The sequence below is a fragment of the Narcine bancroftii genome, chromosome 6 (assembly GCF_036971445.1).
Source record: "Narcine bancroftii isolate sNarBan1 chromosome 6, sNarBan1.hap1, whole genome shotgun sequence".
NCBI lineage: Eukaryota > Metazoa > Chordata > Chondrichthyes > Torpediniformes > Narcinidae > Narcine > Narcine bancroftii.
The window spans coordinates 53,532,826-53,552,240 of NC_091474.1; the positions used below are offsets into that span (position 1 = coordinate 53,532,826).

Here is a 19,415-nt window from a genome sequence, read left to right on the forward strand (position 1 = left end):
ACTCCACACAGATAGCAGCCGAGTACTGAACCCTGACCGCTGGAGCAGCAGCATCACCCACTATGTTTGATTTCTGTGAGGTAGTAGGTTCCTGGAGCTCCCTCTGCCATCGCTCTTCAGAGCGAGCTCTCCACAGACACCTCTGAGCTATCTGTTGACTGCTGTCCAGTCTGCAGCCCCAGGGCCATCACCCCACATGGCTCCAGCACAACACTGGAAGCACGGGTGAGGTAGACCTCAGCTTTGGGGATGAGGGGTTGAGGAGGGACGACAGGACTTTGTGAAGTGCAGTGAGGGGAAGGAAGGGGAGGGGGAACCACTCCCACTGGATCCTGGTGCTCACTTTGGGGAGGAGCCTGTGAGAGTGGGAAAGCTGACGGTGTATCAAACACTCACTGGCTTCTCCACTCGAGGAGAAGATCCCACAGCAAGGGTTGGTGGAAGCTTGCTGTGCATAGTTTGGCCATTGTTACCCTGGAAGAGGCTCAATATGAGGGCTGTTCCAAGTGTCCATTGAGCCTCACTTGGAGCTTTCTCACTTTGACATGCCCTGTGATCCATGGAACCCTTGGTTCAACTCCTGATGGAACGCTAACCCTTCCGACTGTCCCTGTGGGGCTGCAGTGTTGTCTGAAGTTAAGGAGCAGCACGATGATGCAGCGAGAGCAGCCACTGTCTCACAGTCCGGATTCATCTCAGACCACAGGTGCTGTCAGTGTGGAGTGGGCACATCCTCCCCGTGCTCGCAGGCATCCAATGATATGCAGCCAAGCAGGTGAATTGTCCTGAGGGTGCAGAGGAGAGACAGAATCTCAAAGGGAAGCGAAGAGGCGAGAGGTGATGGGAATGTGAGATAAATAAAATGGGATTGGTGCAATATGGCATTGATCATCAGCATGGAATCGATAGGTTGAAGGGCCTGTAACCCTGCAGCGTGACTCTGAGAGACAGTACTGGTGCAAGAGCCACAACCTTTGGAGCCTGACTGTGCTGAAGATGTGGACCGGGACCGTGCTGTAGACAGACAGGCACCATACTGTAGACATGGACAGGCACCGTGCTGTATGTAGACAGACAGGGACCGTGCTGTAGAGACGGGCAGAGACCACACTGTAGACACAGTCAGAAACCGCGCTGTGGATGTGGACAGACACCATCCTGTGGTCGAGGAGGCCTGTGCAGCAGGAATGGACAGGCAGTCACACTATTTAGGAACGGAGTGATGTGTGAAGCAATTCACCCTGTGTCTCATGCCTGGCTCTCCCTCCCCAGAGACACTTCATGCAATGCACACCTGACCACCCACTCTACCAGGACTTGGAGTGCCACATTTTTGAGTCTCGCTTCCCAACCACCATGGCCCTGTCTGTCCTTGTGACCATCGAGATGTGCAATGCCTTGAACAGGTGAGTCCAGCCTGGAGACTGGGAGGTCCTGGGTCACAGAACAGGTTTGTCCAGCCTGGAGAGGGTGCAAAAGGGATTGATGAGGATGTGACCAGGTCTAGAGGGCCTGACCTACAGGGAGAATGTGGGAGGAGGAGGGATGATCTAATTAAGGTGAATAAATCATGAGAGGACTAGATCAGGTGAAAACAGAGTTTCTCCCAGAGTAGAGAACTGGTAACTAGAAGTCATAGTATCTTCAAGTGAGGCTGGAGAACAGGAACCTGAGGGGTAACTATTTTTAAACAGAGGGTGGTGGGTGTATGGAATGGGCTGCTGGAGGTGGTGGTTGGGGCAGCTACCATTGCAATGTTTTAAGAAAAAAGATGCACAGACAGGACGGGTGTAGAGGACATTTTACAGAGGTGGAAGTGTCTCGGACCAGAGGCCACAGCCTCAAAATAAAAGGATATCCCTTTAGAACAGAGATGTGTTTAATCTGGAATTCTTAGCCTATGGAGGCCAGGTCATTGGGTAGATTACAAGCAGAGTTTTGTGGGTTCTTGATGAGTACGGGTGCAAAGGCTATGGGGAGAGGGCAAGAGGATGGGGTTGAGAGGAAAAATGCGTCAGCCATGATTTGAATGGCAAAGGAGGCTCGATGAGCAAAATGGCCTTATCCCACTGACACATCACTTCCCATTTGCTCAGTTTGCAGGAGAGAAGTGAAATGTTAATAGAAGCCACACCCGGTCTGGGGCATCTCTTTCACTGCTCACCCCTTTATACCAGAACACATGACCCAAGGGACTCTGTAGAGACCGAAGCTCTGATTTACTCACCAAGTAGACAGTTTGTCCAGAATCTTTTTAAAACAACATAATTATACATGGTCATTTTTCTTAAATATTTATTTTGACTCCTTACAGTGTTTTGTGCGATCAGGGCAAATCCGTGAAGGATGCCTGCCCGTTCTGAAATGGTGCTGCAGCATGGTCAGGGAGTGCCCCAGGGTTGTGGAGCCCAAGGTGAGGGGCCATTTACCACTGCCTGTGTTCCACCAGGAGAGGCCATTGCTCACCCTCTCCTCGCCACTGAAACCTTTACTCAAACCGAGACCGTGTGGCCCAGGGTTAAATTACTACTGCCTGTGTTCCACCAGGAGAGGCCGATACTCCTACCCATGGGGAGACAGTGCCTCTACTTCCACTGTGACCACAGAGTGGAATTACAAAACTTGTGAAACTTTGTGGTGTTGCCTTTGGCCCTTTTATCTCATTAGCTCTTCTGTCTATTCAGCCTGTCTGAGAACCAGTCCCTGTTGAGGATGCCCCCATGGGTCAACATCTGGCTGATCGGGACGATCTGCATCTCCATGTCCCTGCACTTCCTGATCCTCTATGTGGAACCATTGCCTGTGAGTATTCATGTAGACAAGGAAGGACACGTGGCTAAAAGAAGAATGGACAAGCAGTCACACTATTTAGGAACTGACTCCAACATCCCTGCCAACACTGAGCTCAATGTTCCATCAACACCATCCCCAACGTCGCCATCAATACCGATCCCAACATCCCCGCCAACTCAGTCCCCAACGTCCCCGTCCACACTGACCCTAACGTCCCCGTCAACACTGAGCCCAATGTTCCCGTCAAGACCCACCCCAAAGTCTCCATCATTTCTGACCCAAATGTCCCCGTCAACCCTGTCCAGAACTTCCCCATTAACACTGACCCCAACGTTCACGTCAACATTATTCCCAACGTCGCCATCAGCACCATCCATGTCCCCAACATCCCCATCAACACTGACCCCAATGCCCCCGACAACACCGTCCTCAACGACCTCGTCAACACTAACCCCAACGTCCCCAATCCCAACGTCCCCATTAATGCTGTTTCCAGGGCCTCTGTAAAACTGTCCCCAAAGTCTTTGTCAACACTCTGCTCAAAATCCAAGTCTACATTGTTCCCAGTCCACAGCAGACATCCACTAACAGTGATCCTTAAATCACTTTACTCTTGTAAAGCAAGGCTCCCGTGTATGGTTGGAATTAATGTTCCAAGTCTACCTCCATAATTCAGTCCTGTGTCAAAGCCATAAATATCAGTGGGTCAGGTTGTGGATCGGTCCCTGTCCCAAATAGACCCCAATATAGCCTCCTAACTCTTCCTCCACTACATCATTGGTGCTCCCTCCTGTAGCTGTACAATATGCTACCATCTTGTTATTTTCACTTCCAACATCCACCCAGTCTCCAAATTTACCTGGTAACAACCCTCTCTCCCTTCTCCACCTCTCTGCTGCCTCTCAGGAGACAAGCTATCTACAGGCTTCTATTACAACTGGCTCTCCCATCTGTGTGGATTACACCCCTTCCCACCCTGTCTCTTAAGAACACCATCCCCTTCTTCTGCCCAATCTGTTCCCAGGATGAGGCCTTTCACTCCAAGATATCCAAAATGCCCTATCTTTAATAAACATGGATCCCCCTCACAGTCATGGATTAACCCCTGCATTTCTCTACTTCTGCCCTCACCCTGTCTTAGTTACAGCATATCATTCATCAATCTCAGAAACTGCTCAAAGAAACTACTTCCCAGCCCTAAAATTGATGCTCCTGTGCTTCCTTCCTGATGGTAGTGGTCAAATGTACTGTACGCTGGGTGAAAAGGATCTTCAATAATTCCATGAGCCCTATTTAAGCAAAGATCCCAGTAAATATTGTCCATGGAGAAAAGTGAGCCCCCAGTGATCTTCTCTGCTGTTGGACTGTATGGACTGCAGAACAGAAGCCATGATCGCCTCACAATGGTGCAAGGGCACTGGTCTGTTTCCCTCCTGTACATGAAAGACCTAGAAATGAGATCTTATCTAGAGTTTAGTTCTCCCTGTGATTGTTAATGTTTCTTGCTTGTTGTCCCTGCCACTAATATATGCGACCATACCACACAATAGCGCAGCAAGGCAGATCAGTCTCGAATGTGCTCCAGAAAAAAATTGTTGTGATGGGAGCTGGAAGCCTTGCCCCCCACAACTCCTTAGGCACTGTTGTGCCTTCCTGACCAATGAGGAGGTGTAATGGATCACTGGCCTGCCCACTCTTTAAACACCCTTAGTGACTCTGTGATGTGACTTAGTGACATCATGTGAAGTGAAATCATGTCTACCTCTTTCTTTCTCTGCAGCTGATCTTCCAAGTGACAGCTCTGAGCTGGCCCCAGTGGGTGGTGGTCCTGAAGATCTCTCTGCCTGTCATCCTGCTGGACGAATCACTCAAATTCGTGTCCCGCAACTACATAGAGGGTAAAGAGCCCGCCGCGGTGTGTCCAAGCAATAGTGGGCTTCCAGCGTACTTTGGGGACATTTCCTGGCTCTTCGTCTTGCTCTCGGCTCCTCTCCTCTGCTGGCTTTACTGTGTGCTTTAACCAGGGACTGCTGCAACGCTGACAGAAGGAACTGCTTTCTCGATACCAGCTTGCTTTTATTTCTCGTGGGACTTGGTTACACTCCGTGTCTGTCCTGAGGGAATGCCTTGGTGTTTCTGCTTGTGTGGAGGGCAGGACATTCGTGGTGAGTTTCAGGCCCAGGATTTAGCTGTGGGGCTTAGTCTAACGCTATTCCACAGTTGTGTTTATTGCTGGTGTGTTGAGTGCGTTCATTTACCCAGAGTTACACAATAGCTCATTGCAATTGGTCAGTGCAATTCCTCCCCTTTCTTCCATCATACACAAGGCATCCAGTAACTAGCTGAATGGAAGGATTAATTCTGTCAGTGTCTAAAGCAGAAGACCTGAAGCTCCAAGAAGCTTGGATTAAGATGCTGGACCGTACAATTGAACACTGTACATACTGGTGTTTTAAGATTCAGCCCAACAGCCCAAAATGCCCAGAATGGGTTCCAAGGGACAGGGAGGTGTCAATACAACTCTTCAATGTGACCATGGCAAAGTTAGCTGGCCTCCAAAGGACTTTGTTTTGGATGACAACAGAAACTCCTTTCTCAGCTCTGAAAACTCATTCTGAATTGACACCAGCAATAAACCTCACACTCATCTCTCTGTCCCGGGTCAGCACACCCTCTGAGAATGGTGGCGTGCTTCTGGTGAAAGATTCACTGGTGCCCTGATTGTTCAGGGCCAGGCACTGCAGAGTACCGTGGAGGAGGACAAAGTCCCAGGGAAGGAGTGACCAGACGTGTTGCTCTCTGAAGAAACTCCAGACCCTCCGCACCACCCCTGTGCCACTGAGCTCACTGGATCCATGTCAGGCATTGGAGAGCCTACAGGTCACACCTTCTGGAGCTCCTGGGAAGCTGTGGGGTCACTGTTCACTTGATGCTCTGGCTGAGGTGGTGAGTAGCCTGCCCCCCTGAATTGGCTTGTGCGCTCATCACTGGAGATGGCAGAGTTGTTGGCCCAAGGCCAGTGCCAGGGTCCGAGATCACCTGGGTTGCCCAGTGAAAATGAGCAGCCCCTCTAAGGAGGGGGAGTGTGAAGGGTATACCAACTCTCCTTGCTAGTTTATGTTGACTGGAGAATAGGCAAGTTCAGCAGCAGACTGCAGCACACAAGAGTACTGGAGAAACTCCGCATGTTATGCATCATCCATTGGGTGTAAAAGGCAGTCGATCTTTCGGGCCTGAACCCTTCATCTGGAATGTGGAAAAACAGGCACACACCTGAGTTAACAAGGTAGGGCAAGGGAGAGGAAAGGTGAGGAAGGGAGAGGGAGAAGAGCACAGGCCAAGAGGTAAGAGATAAAGTAGGTGCAGGTGGGAGGGTAGAAGACTATCAGTTCCCTCCCTCCCTCCTTCCACTTCATGTTTCACTGGGCAGTTACTGCTGGTTGTAACAGGGCAGAGTATCTCTCTCTTACGAGTATAGGGCCTCTGGCCAATTCTTCTGCATGAAGGGCTTCACCTCGGGGCATTAGGATGACGCCAGGTCCTTGGTTCAAATCTGACGCCATCTGATTTGTACGTTTTCCTGGGTGCATGGGGTTAGAAGGTTAATTAGGGGCTCTTGGGCTGGAAGGGCCTGTTATTTTAAAATTAATTTAAAATGAAAAGTTTATTTAAATTTTAAAAGAATGTTGCCTGGCTTGACTTATAAAGACAGGCTGGGACTATTACATACCAGAGGACATGCATTTAGGGGGGGGGGTTGTTTGGCTTGATTTATTAAGGGAGGCTGGATAGGCTGGAACTATTATATACCAGAGGATGTACATTTAAAGGGGGGGGGGGGGGGAGATGTAATGGGGAGTTTAAAGGAGAGATGCAGGCAAGGTTTTTTACACAGAGAGTGGAGAGTGCCTTGACTGGGCTGCTCGGAGTAGTGGTGGAAGCAGATACAGTGACAGTCTTTAAGGGGTGTCTAGATAGACATATAATATGCAGGGATAGGGATCACATATAGACAGCAGAGTTTTAGTTTAAATTGAGCATCATGTTCGACACAGACACATGGGCCAAAGGGGATGTTCCTGTACTTACTGATCTCTGTTCTCCATTTTCTCCCTGAAGCACGACATGAAGGGTAAAGAGTCACAGTCTTTCCCGAGACATGGGGAATCTAAAACAAGAGGGCATAGATTTACAGTGAGTGGGGAAAGATTGAAAGGGACCTGAGGGGCACCTTGACACAGAGGGTGGTGGATGTGTGGAATGAGCTGCCGGGGGAAGTTGCAGAGGCGGGGACATTTGTCATATTTAAAAGGCAGGAAGGTGGATAGGAAAATTCAGAAGGATATGGAGCTAAACAGCAGCCTGTTTCTGCGCTTGCCACAGGGTGTTGGAGCAAGGAGAGATGGAAAGAGTTTTGTTGGTTGGTTGTAGCATAGAATCAGGGGAGATTGGGGGTGGTGAGCCTTGTAGTGAGGAGGGATAGAGGTGGAGAAACCCAGCAGGTCACAGGAAGAAAAGGATAACCAATGTTTCAGGGATAGAGGAAGCCGCAGTCTGCAAGAAGGTGCTTCAGAAATATCAGCAAGGTGAATGCGGCACAGGTCAACCCGCAGAAGCCCAGCAGGGACGTGGAGGGTGGCTGTGGCCAGGGCTAATGTGCATCTGGCATTTTGTGGACATTTCCTTTTCCTCTTCCTCTGTGCAGTGCAGTCGAGATTCCTACAGCAGTCATTTTCGGGCCTTTTGCAATGATGGAGAACTGGACTCCTTGCCCCTTGCCCCTTGCTCTTCCCCATGACCCTACCACCCAAGGGCCATGCTACATGAGGTCCAAACTGTCCCCCTGCAGATCATCGCAGAGGCATGGACTAGGTTATTACTACAGCAACTGGGACACCTGATATGAGTTTATTGTCATACAAATAGATGCCAAGATTCTTGATGCAGCCAAACAGGTACTTATGAAGATAATTTGCAATAGTAAACTAATTGTTATACTAATTAGTATGCCAAAGAGTTTTAAGAGTCTGATAGCTGTTGGAAAGAAACTGTTCTTGAACTCAAGGTACTGGTCTTCGGGCTTCTCCGTACCTAGTGTCTAAAGGGAGCAGTGAGCAGAGGTTGTGACCAAGGTGATAGGGTCCTTTATGATGTTGGTTGCCTTCTTGAGGCAGCGCCTTGCATCAACGTCTGCACTGGATGGGGGGTGGGACCTGTGATAGCCTTGGCTGTGTTTGTTATCTTCTGGAGCCTTCTGTGCTCATGGGCAGTCGAATTCCCCAACCAGATGGTGATGCAACCTGTCAGTGTAATTTCCACAGAGCACTTCTACAAGTTTGATAGAGTATCCTATGATATGCTAAATCTCCTCAGATTCCTTAGAAAGTAGAAAGGTGTGCCTTCACAGTTCCTTTGATTTGCTGGCTCCAGAAGAGGGCCTCTGAAATATGTGCTCCCAGGAACTCGCCACCTCTGTTACATCAATGCAGACAGGTGGGTGGACCCTTGGTCTACCCTTTCTAAATTCAACAATCACTTCCTTGGTCTTGGTGACGTTGAGAGCAAGCCTGTTGTTCTGGCACCACCCAACCAGGTTCTCCATCTCCATCCTGTATTCTGACATTTCCACTTATCCGACCAACATCTACCAGGGAAAGAGGAACCCAACAGACCCATCCACTCTGAGCCATGGCATGAGGGCAGACAGCTCACTTAACCACCATTAGGAAAGGTGCTGTGATGTCCTGGCAATTCCCAGCATGGTTGTTGGTCCCCACCCTGTGCTGCTGAACAGTGTTGTGGCAATTGTTTTTTGAAATCTCCTGCATCAGTGTTACTCCATCCTGGGCACCATGGACAGACTCCAAACAGGTTCCCTCCACCTTCTGCCAAAAGCATGGAAGAGAGCGGGAAAGCCCGAGGGTATTCCAATATTCCCAATCCCATTCATGGCAGAAACAAACCCCTCCCCCACCATCCCGGGAGTGGGAAGCGAGCATCCTTCTCAGGGCCCGGAGATCCGAGGGATTATATAGTCCTGTGGGAGAAGGGGACAGATGCCCCAGGTGAGAGGATCTGTAACGTATTGCTGCATTGGTCGACAAGTCAGCTTGTCTTAGATTCTTGGGACCACCTAAAGGCAAGACCCTCTCTTACTTAATTCAGAGAAGTGTGTGTTATTTTTGGAGCATGTAAGATATGCCATGGTTTTAGTACAGTGAGGGTGTTCATCTTCTTCCCTGTGAATGTCTAACACAGTTTACCCTAAGCTGAGCCAAGAAGCCCAGCACTGGTTTCTGATAATGGTTGCAAATTTCGATTTAATTCGGCTTCCGTGGAAATCTGAAGTTGTCTTTCCTTGTCATTTCCTTTTCTCTCCACCATTCCACTCCTTTTTGTTCTCTCTCTCTTCCCACCCCCCCCCCCCCCCTTTCTCCACCCCTCTCCCCCTCTGACCCCCCAGCCCGTGCCTGTGTTTTTGGACTGTGCTGCTAACTTGCATGTGAACTTTACAAATAGTTGCCAACAATGTCTTCTCATAACAGTGCTATTTTTCTAACAAAAATTAAACTAAACAAAAAAGTTTTTTTTTAAATAAGAAAGATATTTATTGAAGCCTCAATGCTGTAACCTTTGTAATCACTTTGCATGCATTGCTTATCAAAAATAAAAAGATTTTTTTTCCCCATCTGTATTTACTTAAAGCTTGTTTCTGATACTGTTTAAAGTGGATTCTACAAGTTCTTCTGATACAAGGTCACTGTATCTCTTTTATCAAAGGCAGTTCTCATTTGGACTCTGGGCCAAAATGCAGGCACCATATTACTGGGTGCAATAAAACTTCGGTTCCCCACTGTTGGTCACAGAGGTTGGGAGAGAGTTACCTGTCGATCTCCAACAAGATCACAGATGACTCTCCTCATCTTCAAAATTAGAATCCAGTTGATTCTTTACTCCTTACCCTCCTGAGATCTGGCCCTCCAGATCTTACCTCTGAGTTGCAGATTATTGTTAGATCAAAGAACTGTCCCATTTCCAAACACACGTTCTAAACATTCCCTGGGAAATTTTAAAAAAAATTGAATGCAGAAATCTCAGCTCCTTTCAATAAATGTTCTCTCAAGGTTTGAAATTATATCTGATCAAAAATTGGAACTTGGCCAATGCAGTGGCCCATTTAGTCGAGTCAGACATCATGGTCTGGATTTATGTGGCCATCAATCACCCATTTACACTAAAACAGGATTAAACCTGCCCACCAGCAGTTGAAAATACTGATATCTAACTTGGAACATTTCAACGCTTGTGGGATCGGTCTCTTGAATATGCGTGATCCAAGAGCTTTGTTTCCAACTATTAATTTTGAAAAGTCCAAATTTCTTACAATTGTGGGGTCATAGGAAATGCAGATTCCATTTTTGAATAAAATTGACTATCTCCAGGAGCAGATTCAGCCATTATTTTCCACAAGGAAATAATGAAGAGAGATACTTTGATCATTGTAAATCTGCCTAATTCTGTGCATTTTCTTTCACTGGTGGCACTTGGGATTTGCTGCATTTGTTGTATCATTTACCATCTTCCCACTGATGAATGATGTCATGACACCTAACTTCATGTGGTTCCTAAATACTCCACTGTCACTACTTCACATCTTCTTTAATTTTCCACTTGCTGAAGCTAATTGTTGGATTCCTCTCATATTTCCACAGACTCTCCCTTCCAAGAGTCATCCAGTCAGTTTCACTCCCTGCTCTTTACAAAATGTTTATTCAAATCCCTCTTGAAAGTTCCCATTTCAACATGTCACTCTACTCAGGAAAAGTGCTGAGATTAAACAAGAAAATCTGCAGATGCTGGTCATACCTAACAAAGGGCTCAAGCCCGAAACATTGGTTGTCCTTTATTTTCCTGTGGATGCTATGTGAACTGATGAGTTTCTCCAGCAGGTTTGAGTATTGCAAAGTACAGAGATCACTATGACATGGCTCCTCTCAGTTCTCAAGCAATGATCTACTGGAGGAACTCAGCAAGACTTTATTGAGTCTCGATAAAAGGTCCCGACATGAAATGCGGACTGACAGTTTCCACCCCAGCCCACTGAGTCCCTCCCGCTCCTCATAGCTTGCTTGAGATTCCAGCATCCGTGGTCTTTGTGTTTTCTTCTCAGCTCTTTTCTGATCATGGATGGTTTTAAACTTGATCTGATACAAATAATTACCATATATACCTGTGTAATCCCTGCTTTTTTTGGCCCAGGAATTGGGTATTTTTGTATGACCCATGAAAAAGTTGGACTCCCCCCACCCCCCATTTTTGGCCATGATTGCCCGCCCATCCGAGCTCCCTATGCCCCAATAGTGGACCTTTGCCCTTGCCGGCCCCTCACTGGAGCTCCTGATGCATCGGCTGCCTGCCCACCCCAGCTCCTGACACCCCGGCTGCCCGCCCATCCCAGCTCCCAACACCTTGGCCGCCCACCCATCCCAGCTCCCGATTCCCTGGAGCCCACCCATCCCAGCTCCCGACATGCCATCCCAGCTCCTGACGGCCACCTGCATATCCCAGCTCCTGACCATGGATCCAAACTCCTGACACCCACCCATCTGAAATTCTGACATCCTGCCTGCCAGCTTATCTGAGCTCTGGCATCCTGACCACCTTGAATGATGCAGGTACTTACTGCGGTCAAAAGTATGACCCATGTAAAAGTATCCAAAATATTTGACGATGACAGGAGTATATATGGTATCTGAACAGCGTTGTTTACTAAGCCTACCTTGAGGATGCAATCCTGAAATTGTTGATCTCAGTCAGTTGAGGTTTGGAGAGCAGTTAGGTTTCAAGATATAAACACAAACGGTGGAAATGGTTAACAGATTTGCTGGAGAAACTGGTGGGTAGAAAGGGGCTGTCGAAGTATCAATTGGGACTTTTCAGCGTGTAAGGTCAAGAGGGAGAAAAAACTGGGAAGGTGATAGAGTATGGGGCAGAAGGTGGACACACAGATGGGAACAGCAAAAAAAAAGACCACAAGATATTCAACCCATCGAGTCCGTCCCACCATTCCATCACGGCTGATTCTGCATTCATGAATAACTCTGCAACCCTATTCTCCTGCTTTAGAGAGATGGGGGAAGAAAACTACAGAAGTAGATCAATACATTTAAAAATATATTTACAATGGGGGAAGAAAACTACAGAAGTAGATCAATACATTTAAAGATATATTTACAATGCAGTAGAAGGCCCTTCTGGACCAAGAAACCCATGCTTCTGAATTACACCCAATTACCCTATTGGCCCTGTTTATTTTGGAGGGTGGGAGAAACCCCTCGTAGACACGGGAGAACCCACCATCACACCTGTGTCCACCTATGACCTCTTACCTTCTAGCCTGTGCTCATCCCCCACTTACCCCCCCCCCCCCACCCCACCCTCATTATTCAGGCATCTACCTGTTTTTTCTTACAGCTTGATGTGGATGCTGTGTGACCTGCTGAGTTTCACCAGCATGTCTGCACTGCATTCGACCCCAACATCTGCAGACCTTCCACCACATGAAGCCTATGCTGCAGAATTATACCCAATTAAACTACTGACCTCATACGTATTTGGAGAGTTGGAAAACTGGAGTGCCCAGAAAAAAACCCACACAGACATGGGTGAACCCTCCCACCCACCTGTATCCACCTATGACCTTACAGGCAGGTGGAAACCTGCTGTGAAAGTGTTGCACTAACTGCTATACTAACTGCCGTCCAGGAAATGGAACTGAAGGCAACGCACTCCCATCCAATTTGCCTGTTTCTATCTCTTCTGTACTTTCCTTCCTCTCTCAAACTTTTCTTCCCCCACCCCCCTCAACTCCCTTAGAAGTCTCTTCCTCTACCCATGTCTCCATTTTGTGAGTGCCTGCAAGCATCCCACAGACAAGCACCCGGAATCGAGCGAACCTCAGCCTGCGATGCCTGTGGTTCTACTCTCTGCATCACTCTGTTGCACCCTCAAGTGGTTCTGCTGGTGTCTTCAAAGAGCTGAAGGATTCTCACATCCTGCCCAAACCTTTCAGGATCCTTTACACCTCAATTAACACTCACTTCAGTCTCCTTCATTCCAACATTCTTGTCAGTCGCTCCTCATAATTAAAACTCTCCAACCTTCTGTTAAGCTTCGCGGCCTTCTGGGGGTTCAGTGACCAGAGCCGTACGTAGTGGTCAGTCAGACAAGACTGTCGATGGTGGGGAGATTTCAGTGAGCAGGGAAGTGACACATCGAAGAAATGTTGAGTGAATCATTATAGGAGGTGGAGGGAGAATGGAATTTATGTCCCCAATCCTCCAAGACCACATGATACATCAGAAGGCATTTGGGAGGGTTTCCTATCTAAGTTGTACCATAAAACATCAGCGTGACAGGTGACGGTGAATCCACACAAGGCATTTACCAGCTCAGGGCTGGTGCCCACTTGGTGGTCACATCAGATAACCCACAAAGATTCACATGGATGTTGGGAAATATGAGCAATATTTCTTTGGAGGGGAGTGGCAACTGAATTGAACTGGGTAGCATCGTGAAAGGCTTGGAGGCATAGGAAGGGCCTCTCACATACCCAGTTAACAAGAGTGTTTCCATTCACTGGGGTTAAGTGCAGTACACAGATGTGCTGGAGAAACTTAGGTCACGCAGCATCCATGGGGGGAAAAGTAACCAATGATTTGGATCTGGAACTACATCAAGCTATAAGCAAAAACAGGCAGATGCCTGAATATTAAGGTGATGGGTGGGGGAGGAGCTCAGGCTAGAAGGTAAGAGGTCATAGGCCAGTTGGCCTAGCAGTTAGCACAATGCCTTTATAGTGCCAGCAATCGGGACTGGGGTTTGAATCCCGCTTTGTCTGTAAGGAGTTTGTAGGTTCTCCCTGTGCCTGTGTGGGTTTTCCCCCAGGGGCTCAGGTTCCCTCCCACCATTCAAAAACGTAGTGGAAGTTGTAGGACAATTGGTCGGCGCGGACTCATGGGCCGAGATCATCTGTTACTGTGCTGTTTGTCTAAAATTGTAGGTGGGCAAGGGTGGGAGGGTAGAAAAGAAAGAAGCTGAAAAGTGATGGGGAGGCCAGAGGGTATCTCTCTGTAAGAAGGAAGGGAAGGGGTTGGGGGGGGGTGGGGTCTGGAGTGGTATGGAAAGGAAAAAGAACGGGAGAGGAAGAAATTGAGTATTGAGGGGGAAATCATAGACAGTGGGCTGAGTCAGAGTGGAAAGGCTTTGGCTCAACAGGCTTTGGTGAGAACATTTAAGAGGTGAGGGATAGTAGGAGTTGAAGTAAGAAAGGTCCTCCCTATTCGAGGAACAGAAAGGATTCAGCAGGTAGGCACAGGTAAGGGCAGGTTTTAGATGCCATATATTTTTTTCCTCTTGTCATAAACAGTGGGAATGGCAGCCAGGGCAGGGATATGCTCCTCTTGCAGAATGTGGGTCATCAGGGAAGCCAATAGTATCCCTGACAACTTCATCTGGGAGAAGTGCATCCAGATGCAACTCCTGACAGACCAAGTTAAGGAATTGGAGCTGGAGTTGGATGGACTCTGGATCATTCAGGAGGCAGAGGGGGTGATGGACAGGAGTACGGGGACATGATCACACCTTGAAGGCAGGAGGAGGGTAAATGGATGACAGGAGAGGGAAAGGGAACACGCAGGCAGAGCAGGGAACCCCTGTGGCCCTTCCCCTCAATAACAAGTATATAATTTTGGATACTGTTTGGGGGGGGTGGTGACTTAATGAAGACAAGCCATGGCGACCAGGTCTCTGGCATAGAGTCTGGTCCTGTGAGTAAGAAGGGAAGGGAGGAGAAGAGGCAAGCTGTAGTGATGGGGGATTCCATAGTCAGCAGACAGATAAGAGGTTCTGTGGAGATGAATATCCCGGATGGTATGTTGACTCCCTGGTGCCAGAGTCCAAGATATTTCAGATCGAGTTTACAACATTCTCAGGAGGGAGGGTGAGCAGCTAGATGTCATGGTCCATGTTGGGACCAATGACATGGGTAGGAAGGGTGAGGAGATCCTGCAAGGAGAGTTCAGGGAGTTAGGCACTAGGTTGAAGGACAGGACCTCCAGGGCAGTGATCTCAGGATTACTACCCATGTCATGTGCTTGTGAGTTTAGAAATAGGGGGATTATCCAGCTTAACACGAAGTTTATGGATCATTGGACTCTCTCCCAGGGAAGGTGGGACCTGCTCTGATGGGGTGGTGGGACTAATATCCTTGCGGAAAGGCTTGTAAGTGCTGCTCCAGTGGGTTTAAACTAGATTTGCAGGGGTTTGGGATCCAGAGTGCTAGAGTAGATAGAGAAGTGGAGGAGGGAAAAGATTATGTGAAATTACATGCACCGTTAGAAGTCAACGGATTGTATGTGGTGGGAATGTTCTTAGGTGCATCAATTTCAAAGCAAGGAGTATTGGAGGAGAGGCAGACAAGCTGAGAGCGTGGATTGGCACGTGGAATAATGAAACTGGCCATTAGTGAAACAGTTGCAGGACTGGCAGCTCAATATTCCAGGGTTCTGTTGCTTTAGACATGATACAATGGGATTGGGGGGGTGGGTGATGGATGAAAGGGGGAAGAGTGGCATTGCTTGTCAGGGAAAATATCACAGCTGTGCTCAGGCAGAACAAACCATCTACTTCCATATTGATGGAGCTGAGGAATGGGAAAGGTATGACCACACGCATGGGGTTGTATTATAGACAAAAATAATTGGAGGAGCAAATCTGTAGAGAGATAGCAGACAGCTACAGGAAACAGGTTGTGATAGTAGGAGATTTTAACTTTCCACATATTGACTGGGACTCCCATACTGTAAAGAGATTGGATGGCTTGGAGTTTGTCAAATGTGTTCAGGAAAGTTTTCTAATTCAATATGTAGAGGTACCAACTAGAGAGAATGCAATACTGGATCTCCTATTAGGGAATGAGACAGGACAAGTGACAGAAGTATTTGTAGAGGGACATTTTTGGTCCAGTGATCATGATGCCATCAGTTTCAAGTTAAGTATGGAGAAGGATGGGTCTGGGCCTCAGGTTGAGATTGGAGAAAGGCTAATTTTGAGGAGGTGAGAAAGGATCTAGATGCATGGATTGGGATAAGCTGTTTTCAGACAACGACATGCGAGTTAAGTAGAGAACCTTCAAAGGTGAAATTTTAGAAGTACAGAGTTGTATGTTCCTGTCAGGATTAAAGGCAAAATTAGCAGGCAGAGCAAAATTTGGTTTTAAGAGATATTGGGGATCTGGTTCAGAAGAAGAGAGAGGTGTATGACAGGTATAGGCAACATGGGGAAAATGAGGTACCTGAGAAGTATAAAAAATGAAAGAAAAACCTCAAGAAATAAATCTGGAGGTAAAAAGAAGACACGAGGTGGCTTTGGCAGAAAATGTGAAGGAAAATCCTAAGGGTTTCTACAGGTATATTGAGCAAAAGGATAAAGGACAAAGTTGGTCCCATTGAAAATCAGAATGGTCGGCTTTGTGTGGAGCCAAAATAATTTTTTTTTTCATCAGTATTCACTCAGGAAATGGGCACAGAGTCATGGGAAGTAAGGAAAACAAGCAGTGAGGTCATGGAACCTGTACAGATTAAAGAGGAGGAAGTGCTTGCTGTCTTGAAGCAAATAAGGGTGGATAAATCCCAGGGTCTGACAAGATATTCCCTTGGGCCTTGAGGGAGGCTAGTATAGAAATTGCAGGGCTCTGGCAGAAATATTTAAAATGTCCTTAACCACGGGTGAGGTGCCTAAGGATTGGAGGGTAGTTCACGCTGTTCTGTTGTTTAAAAAAGGCTTCAAAAATAAACCAGGTAATTATAGGCTGATGATCTGACATCAGTAAATTATTGGAATGTGTTCTGAGAGATAGAATATATAGGCATTTGGACAGTCATGGGCTGATTAAAGACAGTCAGCATGATTTTGTGCGTGGGAGGTCATGTTTAACAAATCTTATAGAGTTTTTAGAGAAATTTACCAGGAAAGGGTGTGGATATTGTTTATATGGACTTTAGTAAGACCTTTGACAAGGCCCCATGTTGGGTGTTAATTCGGAAGGTTCAGACATTAGGTATTCATGGTGAAGTAGTGAACTGGATTCAACAATGGCTGGACAGGTGAAGCCAGAGAGGTATTTAAATTTATGAGGGGGTTAGACTGAGTAAATTTAGATAGGCTTTTTCCACTGAGGGTAGGTGAAATACAAACCAGAGGACATGGGTTAAGAGTGAAAGGGGAAAAGTTCAGTGGAACATGAGGGGAAACTTCTGCACAGAGAGAGAGTGTGGAGGGAGTGTGGAACGAGCTGCCAGCTAAAGTGGTTAATTAAATTTTATCACTTTTTAAATTTAGATATATAGCACAGAAACTGGCCATTTCAGCCCATGAGCCTGTGCCAGCCAATTTACACCCATTTAACCTACAACCCCATCACGTTTTGAATGATGGGAGGAAACAGGAGCCCCCGAGGAAAATGCACAGAGACATGAGAACGTACAAACTCCTGACATTTGAGATTCGAACCCCAGTCCCAATTGCTGGCGCAGTAATGATGTTGAGTTAACCGCTATCCGAGCCATGCCCGCCCGGCTTAATTTTAATATTAAGAAAAATTTGGACAGGTACATTGATGGGAGAGGTATCGAGGGCTATGGACTGGAGCAGGTCAGTGGGATTAGGCAAAAAAAAGGCAGCATTATTAAAGCCTTGGACATTGGGATGAAGCTGGAAATGTTCAGCCAGTCCTTTTGAAACCACTCTGCCTGTTGCAACACCTTTAGAAGCACAGTGACAGCAAGTGAAGGCCATTCAGCCCTTCTTGCCTACTCCACCATTCTATACTATTATGGCTGATCATGTGACTCAATTCCCTGCATTCTCTCCATCCCCTTTGATCCCTCTAGGACTACAGCCAACTATCTAACGAACTGGTCCCAACAATTTTCTGTGGCCGGTAATGCCACAGGTTCACAGCTCCCTGAGTGAAGAGGTTTCTCCTCATCTGCATCCTGCTTGGCTTCCCCCTTCTGATTAAACTGTGACCCCTTGTTCTGGACTCAACCGACATTAGAAATTAATTCAGAGCTTCACTCACAGTCTGAGGGAGATAGTTCCACATCACCCACCACATGTCCCTTGCTGTGGCCTCCCAACTGGGCTCATCCCACTTTTTCCAAGTCAGAGGAGTATCCATGGATACCCGCATGGGTCCCAGCTGTGTCTGCCTTTTTGTTGGTTATGTGTAGCAATCTTTGCTACAAGCCTACACAGGCAACCCCCCCACCCACCCCCAACTCTTCCTCCGGTATATCGATGACTATATTGGGGCTGCCTCATGCACCCGCAATGAACTCGTCAACTTTACTTTGCTGCTAAGTTTCACCCTGATCTCAAATTCACTTGGTCCATCTCTTTTCTTGATCTCTCTGTCTCCACCTTGTGAGACAAATTTTCTACAGATATTTTTTACGAACCTACCAACTCCCATGACTACTTTGGGTATGCTTCTTCATGCCCAGTCCCCTTCAAGGATTCTCTTCCTTTCTCTCAATTACTCTATCTCCATCGCATCTGTTCCAAAGAAATCTTCAAGTCACGCTCATCCGATATGTTTGCTTTCTTCCATAAGCCTGGTTTTCCTTCTACTACCATCAACTCAGCCCTTATCCAGATCTTCTCCATTTCCCATACATCTGCCCCGGCCCCCTCTGCCCCTAGACACAATGCTCTCCTACAACCCCACCAAATTCCACATCCAACACATTAGCCTCTGTAATTTCTGTCACCTACAACACAATCCCCCCACCAGACAGATCTTCCCCTCTCCTCTTCTCTCCGTCTTCCATAGAGACCGCTCCCTCCGTGACTCCCTCATCCACTCATCCTTTCTCACTAATCGGCCTCTTGGCACCTTCCCCTGTGACCGCACCGCCATTCCCTCTTCCCTCACCTCCATTTGGGGCCACAAACAGTCCCTCTAAGTGAAGCAACACTCCACTTGTGAACCTGCAGGAGTCATGCTACTGTTATGGCCTCCTCTACAATGGACGAAGACTGGGAGATCACCTTCATTTTGTCTGGATCAATGATGGGGATCTCCCAGTGGCCAACACCTTAAATTCTGCATTCCCCCCCCCCACCCCTGCCACACTGACTTGTCTGTCCATGACCTTGTGCATGGCCAAACCAAGGCCATAAATTGGAGGAACAACACTTGATTTTCTCTCTGGACGCTCTCCATCTAGACGGCATTAACAGTGACTTCTGTTTCTGCTAACCTGCTCTTCACTCACCCTCCCTTTCCCTCTGCTTTTTTCCCCCAGCTCTCCACCCCTTCCTTCTCTGTTCTCCCCTGCCCCTGTTTGCTGCTGTACCCTCTCTCTCTTCTCCAACTGATACCTCCTTCCCGTGGGACCGTGCTCCTCCTCCTGCCCCTCTCCTGCTACATTTTGCTCATACCTTGATGAAAGGCTCAAGCCCGAAACTTTGATTATGTAGCTGCTCTATTGACCAGCTGAACTTCTCCAGCATCGTGCTTTTACTTCAATCACGGACAAATGCAGACATTTGTGTTT

At 47.6% G+C, this 19,415-nt stretch overlaps 1 protein-coding gene across 1 annotated transcript in view; it reads left to right on the top strand.

Moving 5' to 3' along the window:
- The window catches only part of atp2a3 (ATPase sarcoplasmic/endoplasmic reticulum Ca2+ transporting 3), a 199,235-nt gene that overhangs the window by 160,922 nt on the left and 18,898 nt on the right, over positions 1-19,415 (top strand). Inside the window, exons 18-20 of the mRNA XM_069885002.1 lie at positions 1,273-1,406; positions 2,685-2,802; positions 4,574-4,691. Of these exons, the coding sequence (XP_069741103.1) occupies positions 1,273-1,406; positions 2,685-2,802; positions 4,574-4,691 (370 nt within the window). The remainder of the gene's footprint in view (positions 1-1,272; positions 1,407-2,684; positions 2,803-4,573; positions 4,692-19,415) is intronic.